The sequence below is a fragment of the Heloderma suspectum genome, chromosome 2 (genome assembly GCF_057233095.1).
Source record: "Heloderma suspectum isolate Gila_16-S chromosome 2, 16-S_ref, whole genome shotgun sequence".
NCBI lineage: Eukaryota > Metazoa > Chordata > Lepidosauria > Squamata > Helodermatidae > Heloderma > Heloderma suspectum.
In genome coordinates this window covers 242,141,864-242,159,741 of record NC_139459.1, presented here as the reverse complement: position 1 = coordinate 242,159,741, position 17,878 = coordinate 242,141,864, and the positions used below count along the sequence as shown (strand labels likewise).

At 44.6% G+C, this 17,878-nt stretch overlaps 1 protein-coding gene across 1 annotated transcript in view; it reads right to left on the bottom strand.

Annotated features, from left to right (window-relative positions):
- The window catches only part of WWC1 (WW and C2 domain containing 1), a 128,875-nt gene extending 111,842 nt beyond the window's left edge, over nucleotides 1–17,033 (bottom strand). The window contains exon 1 of the mRNA XM_084838626.1: nucleotides 15,943–17,033. Within this exon, the coding sequence (XP_084694752.1) occupies nucleotides 15,943–16,061 (119 nt within the window). The 5' untranslated portion in view covers nucleotides 16,062–17,033. The remainder of the gene's footprint in view (nucleotides 1–15,942) is intronic.
- Nucleotides 17,034–17,878: the final 845 nt, after the last annotated feature.

The following is a 17,878-nucleotide window of genomic DNA, read 5'->3' as shown; positions in this document are numbered from 1 at the left end:
CTTCCTTCAGAGATGAGCTCTGCAAAGTTGCAAACTTGCTTTTGCTCGCACAAGTGTGTAATTGGTGGAGTGACCTTGAGCAAAGTTGTTTTCCTACCACATTGAGCTGTGTCTCCAACACCAAAGAATTCCCCCCTCCCCCCACATGGTTCCCAAATTGTTTCACCTGCAGTGAAATCCTCATTTTTCCATGGAAAAGCATAAAGTCTCACAATTATCCAGTAGTGCATCTTGTGCCTCTCCATAAGGGGAACCTGTATATTAAATTTTGTCCCATTCCTGCAAACTTTCAAGGAGTTGGAGGCCCCCCCCCCACCCTTTTTGGTGTACCAACCAAGTCAGCATCCCTCCTTTCTAGTCAGGCCATCCCTTCCCAATTCAGCAGATGCTTCTTCCCCTCCCTACAACCCACAAGACTGAACCTCCCCCACCAGCTTTTCACAGCCACCATCTGCCCTCAAGCTAGCCATCCAATACCCCCTGCAACCCAGAACTGATGCCAAACAGTGCCTTAGTAGATTCAAAGCAGTATTAAGCAAGCCCAGTATTAAGTAAGCCAAATAAGCTACTTTGTATGCCAAGAAATTTTTCTTTTTATTCTGTATTGTTGGTTTGCTGCTGGTGAGGGGGGAGCCATCAAAGGCTTGGAAACGGGTGGCGGCTAAGAAATAAGAGGGGATAGGAGCAATAAGGAAGCAAATGGGGCAGTGGGTAAGGACTGACACGAGGCTGAGAATGGGGGCTGGGGAGAACCGGCAAAATAAGATGTCCCTAGTTTGAAGCAGAGCAATTGGAGACAGGCTGCTGATGCAGTAGCAGCATGAGGGATGGCAGGATATGGTTTTTACCATAAAGGAATCTGGGATATCTGTCCAGCTTGGCGGGAGAACTACAGGAGGAAGAGCAGTCAGGGGGGGGAAATAAACTACGCTGTGTAGCTTGTTTGCCTGATCGTCTGACAGGAGCACAGTTGGTTGTTTCCAAACAACCTACTCTGCATCGCTTATTATCATGGGTTAGCATGACATGTGAACAGGCCCTCTATCTCTATTACTAAATACCTAATGTTTTTGAAACACTTGGGGAAATTACTTTTACCGGACACAGACCACATTTATGTACCAAACCTAAGTGACAGCCTTACTATTAATACTTCTAAATGAGTAGATGCCCACTATTAGTACTTCTAAAAGAGTAGGAGCATCTTACACAAGAATCCCCCCCCCCCCCGAAATTTTTAACTGTATTCTTCCTGGTCATCTATATTTTTGTACAAAGCAGTATTTTAGGTGATATCCAACATCAAGCATAGCAGATGGATTTCATCTTTTGTACTAAATGTAATTGTAAAATATATGTTGAAAACAGTTTCAACTATTTTTTATTCCAACTGCCACGCTAGGGGTGTTATTTATTAAGTGTCTAACAGAGCAAGGTGCTGTGTTAAGATTTTTAAAATGGGCCTTGTCCAGAGACACACAATCTGTTATGTTTATTAGGAAGTACACTCTTAACGGGTTTATTAGTGTGAAATATTTTGTTTTCCCCTGTCCCATCTGTTACTTAAATGCCAAAAGTTATATAGGTAAACCATTTCATTTTAAAAACAAAATTTGAGTTAACTTTGCTCAGAAATTCACTCTCACCATGTTTATAATTGGCAGTTGAAAGAAGCTTCAATGGAATGCAATTAAATTTGGCTAAATAAAATGAGTTTCCAAAGAAAGAGGTTAAGCAAAAAAAAAAAAAAAGCATGGTGAGAAGCACAAACAACAAACAGAACAGTGCTGATTTGCAAATGAAAAACCAGAGTGTATAGAAAAAATCTTGGAGATGTGGGGCATCTCTCCTCTGCTTTTGTTCCTTTTCTTGACTGCTCTCATTATTCTTTTTGGCAGAACTGGAGCTTATGCAGCTGCAGACTTTCCCAATCTGATGCCTGCTGTTGCCCTTTCTTGACTGGTAGCGAAGCAAAAACACCCAGCTGCACTCATGTGAATCTTTTTCCCTCAGACAGACAGCACTAGCTAAAGATGGCTACTTATCCAGCCTTCTGTGGAGGATGGATTAAGTTACTGATAAGTACCAGTACTGCACATTTCCCATCAATGAACAGACCCAGGGTTGCAGTTGATGAAATACTAACTTTGAAACTGGAATGGGCGGGCTTGTGTGTGCATGTGCGCAAGGGAATCACAAAAGATACTGAAGAGAAGTTTCGTAAGCACTTCCGTAATCTTTTTTGCATATTTTAACTTTTAAAGAAAAATGAGGAAAGATATGCATATAAGATCCTTAAACTTTTCCAGGAACTATTAAAAGCCTGAAATACTAAGAAATCTGTTTCCAGCATGAACAAGTGAATGGCACTTGATATCAAGCTGGTGGGTTTCAAGGAATCAGACTATTAAACTTGTGTCTACTGTAGTTTTAATGCAACTAAAACAAATGTGGCTTTTGCGTCGTACTTCTACTGGGTATTTGGTGCAAATACAATAGCACTCAATCACTGGGTTTTCATGATACACCCCAGTTAGACAACCAATATGCCCCAGTTAAACAACCCTAGCATAACCCATGGCCTGTTTAACCCTTGCATAACCCCTGCCGTCTGGCTTCCTACAACACGACAACTCATGGTCACGAGCTGAATATTCTGGATGCTGTCTGTGGGCATCACTGCTCATTGTAGCTTAAATAAGCCACAACAAGCCACAGCATGTCGTGCAAACAGCCCCAGTATTTGCACGGAGGTGGAGTATAGGATGTAACCAAAAAAATTGCCATTCACAGAAGGCTACATTACTCCAGCAGTATATCCTTGACTTCCTAACCTGAGAAACAGCTAGAATACACTGGGTTTCACAGTGCCAGTGTTAACAGCACTCAACACCTTAACAGTTGTATATGCAGTTGCCCAAACTGATCAAAAGCAGGGTGGGAAGCTTAACTGGCACTGAGAATTCTATGAGCAATATTTCCCTTCACATATTCAAATTTCTCACTGTAACTAAATAGCAGAAAATTTTAAATGATTTTCATTTCAAGAGAATTAGGAGACACATACAAAATTAGATACATTCTTTCCCCCACCCCAACTTCCTTTCAGATTGTTGCATGTACTAGCTACGGAAAAGTTGTGACAATTAACATGCCAGAAAAACAACTCCAACACCAAACTCTAGCAGTTTCACTCAAGAGCCCTTAGGGTGCAATCCTATAGGGATAGCCAGCCACCTCCGAACTCAGAGGCGGCTGACTATCCAATGCAGGGTGGGCACAGCACAGAGGAAAGCCTCTCCTCCGCACTCTGGCCGCCCTCCATTTGTGGCTAGACAGCTGATTTCGGCTGTCTAGTTGGGGCATGTTGGAGAAGGGGGGGGAGGCCAGACAGTGCATCAAAAGCATTGTTAATGGTGCGTCCACAGTCTCCTCCACTCCCTGCCCCAGGAACGCTTCCTTTTTGCCCGCTCCACGCTGCTCTTAAGAGTGCGGAGCTGGGGACGAACCATGCTGCTTGCAAGGCAGCAGGGGAGGGAAGTCAGGTTTCTGGGAATCAAGCTTGAAGCCCTGGCTCCGAACATGATTCCCAGGAACTAGGAAAGGGAGGATTCCCTACCTGCTGGTCCGGGTGGGAATCCGCCTGTGGGGGGAGGCGATCTGTCCCTCCCCCCCGTAATCCATCCGAGCCAGCCGCTGGCTCCACATCGCTGGCAATACAGCCAGCCGCCATTGCTGTGCCTTATCGCTGGCTGAGTGAGGGCTAACTCGGGATGCATATGGCACAGTGGACGCCATTTGTGGCTGTAAAGCTGTTAGATTAACCTAAATGCAGCCGTAAATGGAGCTGGCTCGGATGGATTCTGGAGGGAGGCGGAGGTAAGTACTCTGTTCTGCCACGGATTCCGGTGGCCAGATTCTTTGGAATCTGGCCTCACTGGGGTCCGTGGCAGAATTCTCTGCCATCCCTACCAGAAACCAAAAAATCGTATGGCCATCTAGACACTGTCAAGCAGCTGTAGGATTGTGCCCTTAATCTGTTTGGGCTACATTAAAATGACAAGCATCCACTCCTCTCAGATATATCTGACACACCTCAACAGAACCCTAACATAGACAGGGAATATGGATGCTGGGTTGTAACATTTTGAGGGCATGCCAGTGATTGCTATACATTTGACTACAACTATCAGCTGGATTGATTTTTGGCTGCCAGAACTATGTTTGATAATCAGTAAGGTCCTTTGATTTCTTGCAATACAGATTTTGGTGTCATCCTATAGGGCTGGCACCACTACCACAAGACTGTGCATGGGTCAGGTGGGATGTGTGAGCGGGGTGTGGTTTATGCTTTTAGGCAACCTATTGTTAGCTAGTATTGCCACAGAAGAAATGTAACCGTCACTAACTGGCTAGACCTTGACTGCTTAAATGAAAGCTACATTTTATTGCTAATGTTTAATTGAAATTCTCTGCTTCACTGCAGATGCTACATTGATAACAACGTCAGAAAAAGATTAGAAGGAATTACCATATAGATTGAGCAATACTGCAAGATCAGGCAGACTGCGGATGGGTTTATTCATAAACAGTATATTTAAGAGAGAAAATAATTGTCTGAGAACATTAGTTGTGGAAGTTGGTGACAACATGGATTCATTCCATAATCTGTGTATGAAGGAGGCAAGAATATGAATATTGTTAAGAACTACTACTAACATCCCCCTGCCCTCAAGCACACACAATCTCCTGTTTCAGACAGTGGCCAGTTCTGATGCTTGGTGCGGGGGAGTATATTACTACTCTGCCACTTTACACTAGCTTCTGGCAAGCCAAGTTTAGAGGAATCCCAAGTATGAAGATGTTTACCTTAGCCACCTTAACTAATAGCTGTTGACATTTCTGCTTCCTTAGTCTGGAACATGTGAATACAAGGATGTTTCAGAATTAAAAACTGAAACATCTGCCCACACTGTATGCTGAAATAGCCATCATTTTCCAGAATACCATCATGTGTCACCTTGCTCGTTTGAATAAAAGTATTCCAGTTAAGCCATTATCTTAAAGAAATGCAAATCTTTGTGGTTGCAAAGTTCTCTACATACCTGAAAATTAGCTTCCTTTCGATTATGCCTGATGAAAAGCCATATGTAACTTGTAAGTATAAACTAATCGCACTAACTGAAGAAAAGCACGGAGGAACTGTATATTAATTTGCAAAACATTTAAGTTACCTTAGCAACTCTAACAAAGTATCAAATGGGAAAAAGATGTACATCAAATAGGAAAAAAGATGTAGAAAGCAATATAGAATCAGGGAGGCAAAACTAAAAAGGACTCTACCAATTCCATTATTTAATTTTATTACATGTGCATTCTCTCCCGCGACCTTTCATTCAAGGAGCTGTACATGGGGTCATTCTCATTTTATCCTCACAACACTCTGTGAGATAAGTTGAGAGCTGGTGACTGGCCCATGGTCTCCAAGTGAGCTTTATGATTAAGCAGGGCTTTGAACTTAAGTCTTCAAAGGCAAGTCCAACTTTCACTAGAAACTACACCTAGTGTATTCCCAAACTCCAGTTTATAAGCATTTTCTGTACAAATTGACAACATACTTTCTCAAGAACATAGAATACAAAAGGTGAAGTGGCATCCCAGTAGGGACTATATAGCTACCTTAGAAGGATTATGGAATGCAATACAGTTTTGCTCTCTTTCCAGCTGAACACAAGAAAAGTGGGCTAGACTGATTCCACCAGATTGAGAACAAAGAAAGCAAACCATTAAATGAAATGCCTTTCATTTGCTAAGATATAACTTTTGTATACATGGTGCATACCTTTGGAATGAAACATGTCCTTTAAACCCTAGGTGGATAGAAATTGTTCACCTTCAGATTACCAACACGTGATGCTGGATCTGGACAGTCATGTTTACGGTAAACCAACTGAAATCAATGGGACAAATTAGTGAGGAGTAACTGAAGTCTCACTGATTTCAATGCACCTTCTCTAAGCACAACCAAGTCAGGATTCAGGTATGGAAGGCTGTCAGGAACAAGAATAACGTACTGCATAGTTTGCAGAGGGGCAAGAGCCATTGTCCCCTTCATGGATCACTGCCTTGTTGTGGCGAAGGGGCTTGCGTAACTCAGTGAAGCCATAAGCTATGCCGTGCAGGGCCACCCAAGACGGACAGGTCATGGCAGAGAGTTCTGACAAAATGTGGTCCACTGGAGAAGGAAATGGCAACCCACTCCAGTATTCTTGCCAAGAAAACCCCATGGAACGTATCACAAGGCTAAAAGAGATGACGCCGGAAGATGAGACCCTCAGGTCGGAAGGTGTCCAATATGCTACTGGGGAAGAGCAGAGGGTATTTCCAAGCAGCGCCAGAAAGAGTGAAGCGGCTGGGACAAACCCGAAAGGACACTCAGCTGTGGATGTGTCTGGCGGTGAAAAGAAAATCCGATGCTGTAAAGAACAATATTGTTTAGGAACCTGGAATGTCAGATCAATGAATCAAGGTAAGCTGGAGGTGGTCAAACATGAGATGGCAAGATTGAACATCGACATCTTGGGAATCAGCGAACTAAAATGGACAGGCATGGGCGAATTTAATTCAGGTGACCATCATATCTACTATTGTGGGCAAGAATCCCTTAGAAGAAATGGAGTAGCACTCATAGTCAACAAAAGGGTGGGAAAAGCAGTACTGGGGTCCAATCTTAAAAATGATAGAATGATCTCAGTACGAATCCAAGGCAAACCATTCAACATCACAGTAATACAAGTCTATGCCCCAACCACTGAGGCCGAAGAAGCTGAGGTTGATCGGTTCTATGAAGACCTACAACACCTTCTAGAACTAACACCCAAAAAAGATGTCCTCTTCATCATAGGGGATTGGAATGCTAAAGTAGGAAGTCAAGAAATCACCGGGATAACAGGCAGGCATGGCCTTGGTGTACAAAATGAAGCAGGACAAAAGCTAATAGAGTTTTGCCAAGAGAACATGCTGATCATAGCAAACACTCTTTTCCAACAGCACAAGAGGCGACTCTACACATGGACGTCACCAGATGGTCAATATCGAAATCAGATTGATTATGTCCTTTGCAGCCAAAGATGGAGAAGCTCCATACAGTCAGTAAAAACAAGACCTGGACCTGACTGTGGCTCAGATCATGAGCTGCTTCTTGCAAAATTTCGGCTTAAATTGAAGAACGTCGGGAAAACCACTAAACCGTTCAGGTATGACCTAAATCATATCCCTGATGAATATACAGTGGAGGTGAGGAATAGATCTCAGGGATTAGACCTGATAGACAGAGTGCCTGAGGAACTATGGACGGAGGTCCGTAACATTGTTCAGGAGGCAGCAACGAAATCCATCCCAAAGAAAAAGAAATGCAAGAAAGCCAAGTGGCTTTACAAGTAGCTGAGGAAAGAAGGGAAGCGAAAAGCAAGGGAGAAAGGGGAAGATATACCCAACTGAATGCAGAGTTCCAGAGAATAGCAAGGAGAGACAAGAAGGCCTTCTTAAATGAACAATGCAAAGAAATCGAGGAAAACAACAGAATGGGAAAGACTAGAGATCTCTTCAAGAAAATTGGAGATCTCAAGGGAACGTTTTGTGCAAAGACGGGCATGATAAAGGACAAAGAAGGCAGGGACCTAACAGAAGCAGATGAGATTAAGAAGAGGTGGAAAGAATACACAGAAGAACTATACAGGAAAGATCTGAATGTCCCTGATAGCCATGATAGTGCGGTCACTGAACTTGAGCCGGACATCCTCGAGAGTGAAGTCAAGTGGGCCTTAGGAAGCATTAGTAACAACAAAGCTAGCGGAGATGACAGTATTCCAGCCGAGCTATTTAAAATCCTAAAAGATGATGCTGTTAAAGTGCTGCATTCAATATGCCAACAAATCTGGAACACTCAACAGTGGCCACAAAACTGGAAAAGGTCAGTTTACATTCCAATTCCAAAGAAGGGCAACGCCAAAGAGTGATCATACTACCGCACAATTGCGCTCATTTCACATGCCAGCAAGGTGATGCTCAAAATCCTACAAGCTAGGCTTCAGCAGTATGCGAACCGAGAACTACCGGAAGTACAAGCTGGGTTTAGAAGAGGCAGAGGAACTAGAGATCAAATCGCCAACATTCGCTGCATCATGGAGAAAGCAAGAGAATTCCAGAAAAACGTCTATTTCTGCTTCATTGACTACACTAAAGCCTTTGATTGTGTGGATCACAACAAACTGTGGCAAATTCTTAAAGTGATGGGAGTACCAGACCACCTTACCTGTCTCCTGAGAAACCTGTACGAGGGTCAAGAAGCAACAGTAAGAACCAGACATGGAACAACCGATTGGTTCAAAATTGGGAAAGGAGTACGACAAGGCTGCATATTGTCACCCTGCTTATTTAACTTATATGCAGAGTACATCATGAGAAACGCTGGGTTGGATGAATCACAGGTTGGAATTAAGATTGCCGGGAGAATTATCAACAACCTCCGATATGCAGACGATACCACCCTAATGGCAGAAAACGAAGAGGATCTAAAGAGCCTCTTGTTGAGGGTGAAAGAGGAGAGTGCAAAAGCTGGTTTGAAACTCAACATTAAAAAAACTCAGATCATGGCATCTGGCCCCATCACTTCCTGGCATATAGAAGGGGAAGACATGGAAGCAGTGACAGATTTTACTTTCTTGGGCTCCAAGCTCACCGCAGACGGTGACTGTAGCCATGAAATTAAAAGACGCTTGCTCCTTGGGAGGAAAGCTATGGCCAACCTAGACAGCATAGTAAGAAGCAGAGACATCACCTTGCCGACAAAGGTCCGTCTAATCAAAGCTATGGTTTTCCCAGTAGTAATGTATGGCTGTGAGAGCTGGACTATAAGGAAGGCTGAGCGCCGAAGAATTGATGCTTTCGAACTGTGGTGCTGGAGAAGACTCTTACGAGTGCCCTGGACTGCAAGGAGGTCAAATCAGTCCATCCTAAAGGAAATCAACCCTGAGTGCTCATTGGAAGGACAGATAATGAAGCTGAAGCTCCAATATTTTGGCCACCTAATGCAAAGAGAAAACTCCCTGGAAAAGACCCTGATGCTGGGAAAGACTGAAGGCCAAAGGAGAAGGGGACGGCAGAGGATGAGATGGCTAGATAGCATCATGGATGCAATGAATATAAACTTGAGCACGCTCCGGGAGAGAGCGCAGGACAGGAAGGCCTGGCGTGCTATGGTCCATGGGGTCACGAAGAGTCGGACACGACTGAACGACTGAACAACAACAAGAGTCATTGTGAATGTGCTTCCTTCATTAATGGGAATCACTCCCTTGGACATAAGAAACATGCAAATGCTTACCTGACTGACATGTGACCACTCAGCCAGGTAACCCATGAGAAATGGCCAGTTCAGAGCCTCAGTGGGAAATATGGCCCAATCCTGAAGCATGTCCATCCACCAAATCCAGGTGGGCAACACGTAGCCCACACCACTGAATTGGCAGCAGTGAAAAAATTGTGTGCTGAATTTGACCTTTTTAGTGCTCCATAGCACCAGGTGGGTTACATGTAGCTTGCAAGCAATCTAAATGTAACCCTTATGGTACTTCACGGCACTACAAGAGTGGTTTGCCACCATGTTCTGGTGGTGGCAAACCACTTAATCATTTTCTAAGATTAAAAAAACAAATTTTTGAGGTGTGGGGAGCCTGCAGGGCAAATATAGCCCCTGGACCTCCCACAGTTGCTCACCCCTGGTCTAGATAGATCAGTCTGCTGTGAATATCCAGACAGAAAGCTTTGCCCCATAGTGCATTTTGTTGAATCCAAAACCAGTTTCTAAAAATAATGTAGCATAACCTGTGAGCTCTGCACATCCATTTTTGTCGCCTTGCAGGAGTCTACAACCTATGTAAGAAAGCCTAAGTTGAATGCCTGCAGCCCCCTCCCACTTTCCATCATAAGACTGTAACCAGATCCATGGCTTTAACATCAGCCACTTCCACTCCCCCACTTTTTGCTTCGTTTACCATCTTGCATGATAAAAGAGTTGTTCAGAACCTCAAAGCTAGCACAGTATTTTGTGACCTCTGAGTTGACCTAACAAAGGTATTACGCTAAATATGGGTTTTAGCATTTTTCTTTTGGTTTCTTTTCTTTTAGCCAATAAATACAGTTACCTTCACTTTTTATAAAAATGCAAAGTCACTACTATTTGGAGCACATGTTATATTGTATATTCAGCCAGAGGGATTTTACTTCTTTCAGTTCACATAAGAATAATCTCTCCAAAAAGTACCACAGATTTTAAAACATAAGAGATAAAAAGGCAGAGTCAAAAAGAGAGAGAGAGAAAAAGAGATGTATTGAAAAATAAGTGATTTGGCAAACATCTCATGTTCAATAAAAGATTCCATTCTGTGCAGGCCATCCAAGATCACAGTAGTGTACCAATATATTAATATTCTGCTGGTTTAATTCAGAGGCAGAGATTATATTTTGTACACTAAAGCAGAATCAACATCAGCTCACATACACAGAATCAAAATGCAGTTCGTTGCCAAGGCAGCAAAGAAAGCACAATAGCACAGGTAATGTGATAACACATCTTAAAAAAAAGAAAATGTATAGTATAGGTTCTAAGGAAAGGGTTTTTTTATGGTTTTATGAAGGAACAGTAGTTTGGCATGACAAAAGACACATTTTTAGTTCTGTATTTGAATATTTTCTAGAGTTAATAAAGACTGCATTTGCAATACTTATGGTTTAAAAGCAATCTGAATTTCAGCCAACCTTTGCTAAAATTCAGTCTTTCAAACCTTTAAGGCTGCAATGGTATACACAGTTACCTGGGAGTAAGTCCCAACAAACTCCATGGGACTTACTTCCTAGTAGATGTGCATAGGACTGCACTCTCAGGCCATTATAATGTTCCAGCCCCAAGCAATGTGGCAACCAAATTATCTACATTCTGATCTTGTGATATTTGGACTTAGCCCAAATATTTTTTGTATGCAACATTACATTTCCAACAATACCTTCTCATTTTTTTTATAGCCAAACAGCTCGTCAGAAGCAAAATCAACAAAAAAACCCCACTCAACATTAACATCTAATGTTCCAAAAGAAAAATTCCAAAATCCTTATCATAATACCTTTATTAGACTAACTCAACTGTCACAAAATTCTGTGCGAGCTTTTGAATTCCCGAAAACTCTTCATCAGGAAAGATGTTAAACAAAGCAAAAGGGGATAAGGAGGAAGAGGGAGGAAGTGGCTTATGTTCAAGCCATGGGGTTTGCATTTGGTTAAAGTCTTAAGATGGAAAGTAGGAGGAGGCTGCAGACATTCAAATTAGGCTGTACCAGGTACCGAGATGGTTTCAGGTTGCACCTGGGATCCTGCTAAGGTTGCTGAGAGAAGAACAAGCAAGCAATGGTTGATTCCCCCATTTTTGAAAATATAAAATCCAACTGTTACTCAAAAACCATCTCCATCCTTAGGTGACAAACACAGGTTCCTTGGTAGGTGGAAAACAGAAATACAGAGAACCTATACAGTTTTATATAAACAAAGCTAGAGAACATTTTTGTTATTTTACTTGCTAAAAAATGTCAGTGGAAGCCAAATTGGATAGCTTTACCTAGATTTTGGAAAGTTTGTTTTGGATTTTTTCTTTTGGCCACCACAGCTACGTTTTTGTATGAGCTAAAGTTTGTTAGCTATGAATGAGATCACAGAACACAGTGAAGTAGATAACGCTGCATCCATGACAGAGATGCTACAAAGCTTCCCTAGTCTCAAGCTTTCTGGTCAGGCCAGACATCTGTGCAAGTAAAAACTCTAAAGCAAGGTCAAACATAAAATAGTGAGGGATCTTATGTAGTTGTAGTAGAACTGAACCTTTAGAGTCCGATGCAGTCTTTTTTGAAACAATTAGACCAAAGAAAAAGGAAAGAAAAAAGATTGCGGATAGCTACTTATTGAAACAAATCATGTCATGTAAATTGTTGTTCTTCCAACATATTGGAGTCATCTCAGTTGAAATCTTGGGGCACAAATTAAAATAACAACTTAAGAACTTTAAAAAGTACATTTCCTGGGTTAAGTTGTTCCTGAATCTTTAAGACTGTATTAATTCTAGAAAACACCTTCCTTTTGTGGTTATCTACCCTGTTCAACAGCATTCTGATACGCTAAGAAAAACATATTAACACAGATGATCTCGTCTGATCTCAGAAGCTAAGCAGGGTCGGCCCTGGTTAGTACTTGGATGGTAGACGACTTGGGAATCAGACTTCCTGCACTGAGCAGCGGGTTGGACTCGATGGTCTTGTCGGCCCCTTCCAACCTTATGATTCTATACCCTTGTCTGCATATAATGCAGCACTTCTGTCGGTCTCAAAATCTCAGGATGCTCTATTCTCACCCATGCACCACCTAGGACAACTTTACATCAGGGGTAGGCAGTAGTTAGATTTGGATCTACTTGTGGATTGCTGGATGATTTTCAGTAGATCAGCAGGAATTGTTGACTTCCAATTGTTTAACAAAAGGAACAACCAAAATCTTCCCCTACCCAATTAGGTTGTTATAATCCCTGACCTGAACTTACTTGTATGTACAGATCATCCCAGTGTATGACATATGGGGTAAACTATACACTGAGCCACCATTTTGCACTTGGTTGCTGAATATTATGAGTTGTAGTAAAACAAGCAAAGTAGATCCCACAAGCCTGAAGCCTGCCTCCATCAACTCTACATGAACACTCTGGACATAAAAATAGCCCCAAGGGGTGTGTGTGTGTACACACAGATAGCAAGAGCGGAGTTGGATGTATTAAATCTAGTTTCTCCCCCACTTATGTAAAATCAGAGTCTTCTAATTATTTTGTTCCTTTGGTAGTAATGTTTCAGTACTTCACCATGCACAGTGACAAGACAAAGAAATGTACCAAATGTTGAATATCCAAACTGGTTGTGTACTATGCTGCCACAGGATTCTAACGAAGAAAAAGCACAGTTCCCGTTCACAAAGGCCACAGAAACCACAGAGTTTTTAGCTCTACATTTCTTTTCACTCGGCTTGGTCAACTCAAATCCCAATATTCTGGCCATTTTCTAATTATATGTGTACCTGAAATTGTCTTCTAATGATTTCAAATAGATTTATTCTCATAATAGGATGCTTAGAATCAAAGCTCTAAACTGTATTTAGGGCGCAATCCTATTCAGATAGGCGTCTGCCTCCGAACTCGGAGGCGACTGCCTATCCAATGAAGGGCAGGAGAAGCATGGAGGGGATTTCCACCCTCCCCGCCCCAGAACACCCCCAGACACCCTTTTTGGCATCTCCCTGCTCCTCTTCTGAGCTCTGAGAAAGCGCGGAAGAGAGGGGAGGTACAAGATATCCTATGGCCATCTAGCTGCTGTCTAGTGGCCATAGGATTTCTCCCTTATAGAGTTATACTTATCTGTGAGCATTTAATGCTGTTTTGATAGCTGGTGTTTTCTGAATAGAGATATTGGAATAGTACTAGAAAGAGCAGAAATGCTTGGGGATACAGGGAGGAGTAACTAGTTTTGACATATATAGAAAATATTTCAGAATTGGGCCAAGGAGAAACAAATATGTACTCACAGCCACACTGGCTCTAGCACTCATACTAAAGAGAGCAATGGAGAAATGCAGCAAACCCCACCTCCATCAGCATGCAACCTACAAGATGACCAGTGAACTTCAGATAGTTACATTAGACAATGGCCTCGAAGAAGTAATAATTCATTACAGTTGTTGGTGACAAATTCTGATTCAGCCGTTTCTAAAAAAAATACACTAAATTGTATCAACGTATAGCAACTGAGGAGTCCGACAAGTTCTATACACCTGTTTGATTCCACCAGTTTCCCGAGACACACCTTTAGTTGAGCAGGTGCAATTCTGTGTTCTGACAAGTCTGAAAAAAGGAGGAGGGAGCTAGTCCTGACTAGCACCATTCCAGCAAGCATTCAACTTGCATAAATATCTAGGAGCCCATTCAAATGTCAGGGTTCACTGTACAAAGTGCAGAAAGGTGTGGGTGACTATAATTATGCAGCAACTACAACTACCAGCAGGACAGTTGGTGGGGTCTTGGGAATAGGCTGCTATCAGGACTGGAGCATTGAACCTTAGCACTTAGTGCCAGAGCTCAGCTTTAATACTGTCAGTATAATAATAAAGAAGCAAATGCACCTGAGGATGTCCAGACTAGAGTGGATTTCCCTAGAAGATTTCTCTATGCACCAAGTAACCACAGCATCTGCAATCCCATAAGCTAGTGCAAAATGCAGCAGCTAGACTATTGACTGGAACATCTTGTAAGGATTGTGTAATACCGGTTTTAAAGGAATTGCACTGGCTGCCAATATGCTTCCAGCTGGAATTCAAGGTGCTGGGTTAAAGCCCTAAGCGGCTTGAGACCTTGATATTTGAGAGAGCCTTTATATGTCTACCCAAGGATTGAGATCTGTTGGAGAGGCCCTTGTCTGCTGTGGCACCCTGGCTGTGGGATGCCCTCCTCTTGGAGGCCTGATTGGCGGAGACATTATTTTTATTTCAGCGCCAAGTTAAAATATGGCTTTTCACCAAAGCCTTTGAGGGCTAAATGAATTCCCTAAAGTTGCACATTGTTTTATTGTTTGGGATTTTCTAATTGGTATTAGTTTGTTTAATGGTTTAATATGTTTTTAGCTGTTTAAATTATTTATTGTTTTATGCATTTAAATTGATTTTACTTGTACAGCATCCTGATATAGGGCAGGATACAAATGTTTTAAATAAATAAATACTCTGGTATTGTAGAACATGCTTTCGCTTGTACCTCTTGCACAATTAAAAAGTTAAACATTGGGTATCCCTCACAAGGCCAAAATAGTAACATCTCAGGCTGCAGGTCTGTCATGGAAATGGCAAAAGGAACTATGTGACACGTCAGTAGTGGCCTCCATGCTCAACCTGTCCTTTGCTTCAATGTACTACATGAATTAGTCTAGGGCTGAAAGACTTGATGCAGGACATGGGTAAAGCACTTGGATAAAGCCCATCACATTTAAATGCATCTACTACGTGGGTCAGCACATTTAGAAGTCAGTATGAGGCATTAGCCAGAGCACTAGATTGTAGGGCGGTATAGTTGAAACCCTGCTCAAACATGAAACTCAACAGGGTGGCCTTGGGGCAGTCACTCTTTCTCCACCTAACCTACTTCACAGGGTTGTTGTGGGATAAAATGTGGATGGGGCAGGAAGGGAGGTTATGAAAATATAAATACCCCTGCATTTAGTTCTATGATGCCAGCACTGTACCTGTGCAGGTCGCTGATGTGCCAATGCTAGACCTGAATGGGCTGACCTAAGTGGTAAGTGCATCTAAACGGGAGGGGGCCACTGGAAGGCTTTCAGAGGCAAGAGCTAAGTCTGCTCCGGCCAAAAGCAGGTCCCTGGAAGCCCTGTTCCTTAGTGTGTGTGGGAAAGCAATAGTTACTTAAATAAGCGGGGAGGGAAAGGCACTTCCACACGCTCAGAGAAACCTTTCCCTTTATCACTTCGTACTTTACTTCATTTCTTCCAGAGCTGAGCCCTGGCACTGAAGGCGGTTTCTGGGGCTGAACTGTAGCCAAAATTACCACGTGGCCCCAATCCTCAAGTCTCTCACTGGCTACCAACTTTATATTCGCTGACACGCGCGCCACAGAATGTAACTGGAGGAGGAGCGAGCGGGGCCGTGTGAATACACCCGCACACATTTCGTCCCCAAGTTTCCCCCCTCTTCACCACCAAAAGAGCTCCAGGCACCTGTCGCCCTTGCAAAGCAAGCAAGCAAGCTCCTTCCTGACTCGGCCGCCGCCGCTTCTCGCTGCCCGCCTTTCCTCACCTGTCCCGCGGGTCAACCCAGCTGGTGGTTTTGGTGGCGTGGTCGATATAATAGACTTTGCCGTCGTAGTCGCGGGCTTCCTCCCAGCCCTCGGGCAAAGGCAGCTCCTGCCTGGGCATCTTCTCTGGGGGCGGCGGGGCGGACCGAGCCCAGTGGCGGCGGCCCCATGCGAAGAGCTCAGCACCCCCCCGCCCAGCCTAGCAGCTGGCACGGCGGGCCGGGGCGAGGGGCCGCGGCGGGCAGCGTGGCGGGAGCGAGGCAGCCGACGGGGCGGAAGACTCGCATCCTCAGCCGGGGAGCGGGAAGGAAAGCGGTGCTGGCCGGGGGAGGAGTGTTCTTCCAGGCACGGCAAGCAATGCCGGAGCCCAGTGGGGCAGGGCTGACCGTCCCCGCCCGGGCACAACGAGCAACTGCTTCTTCGCCTTCGCTGCTCCGTCGCCTCTCGCTTCAGCGGCAGGTTCCCGGCGTCTAAGAAGGCGCAGCGATGCGGTGCCGCTCGCCCTTAAAGCGGCCGAGCCCACCCGGTGCTCTGGGCTTCTCCTTCTGCCGAAGCGCGTCCGCCTGCCAGCTAAGTTCTTGCTCCGTCCACAGCACCGGGGACTCTTGCAGTGCCGCCGCCAAGTCCTGGGTTCCTTCCTCCCCTCATGCCGGTGTTACTGTAATACAGGTAGTAGTAGAGCAGTCTCAACTCTATTAAAAAAACAAAAACAAAAAGCGGCGGCGGCGGCTATTACCGTAAACACGGCCGCGCTGGAGACAAGCGCCTCCTCCCGCCTTGGGCGGGCAGCTAGAAAGGAATAAGGAGAATAAGGAGCCCTCGGCCGTCTTGGCCGCGGCCAGGTTGCGGGTAACCGAACCTGGAGGAAGGAGAGGGCGGATCTGCACGTGCCCCGTCCCCCGCCCTGTTCGCAGCCGACGAAAGGGCAGGGCTGGGACTTTGCACGGAACAGTGGGCGAAGGCCACGCAGGAGGACGCGCGTGCCCACCGGGCCTTTGTTCGCGCCGGCAGCTCTCAAGACTTCTGGGGACTGAAGCCCCGAGGCTGCGGGGTGGGCCGGGAGACTGGCTTCCGGGCTGTGCCCCCTCTCTCTGCTAGTCTCTGAACCGCTCCCAGGAGAAAGGCTGCGCGACGGCTTGCTCTGACGAAGCCTGCCGTGGGTTTCAGTGGGCAAATAGTGCCAAGCTATTTGGTCCGGGTTTGACCCACCACCGAGATGTCAGGAACAAGCGCGGTTGCTCTGTCGCCATGGCTCGCTATTCGTTCAGGAGGGGGTCCCGCAGGAAAAAGTACTCTCAACTTTTCCATGGGGAAAAGGCACTACAATTCCAGGTGTAACACAGGACTCCGCAGTGGTGGAGTGGTAAATTTTGAAGTGCAGGCGTTCATCGTGACAGTCCCTATGGCTACGCCCGCAGGGAGAGTCGAGAATGCAGGCAGGCAGCTGTGTTGATCCCTATCAACAAACCAGTTCTGGCAGTTTTCATCTCCACCAGGAGCAGGTCTTTTGTCGAGCGAATGGATCTTAATTGCCCATTCAAGACCAAGCCATTGCAAAATACTTTGCATTACAACAGGGAATAACATTGTTGGGGGGGGGTTTCACCCCCCCCAGCCACTGTGAGAATTGCAGCTAGGCTCAGGAAGAAAACTGGGAAGGGGGGGGGGAGATGACTACACCACTGGGACTCCCAAGAACAGGAGGAGCTGCCAGGTGTGTTGCTCTAGGCAGATGACAAGGAAAAAAGAAAGACAAAAGCAACAAGGTTCTGTGAACCCAGAGACATCCATTTATAATTCTTTTCTGTTTCACATATCTTAAAACTGGGCAAATTTTATTTGCACTATCCATTACATGGTAAATTGTACAATGGATATGGAAAAACTGAGCACAATTTGGGCCAGCCATCACGTTACCTGTGCTCTGCTATCTGCTTG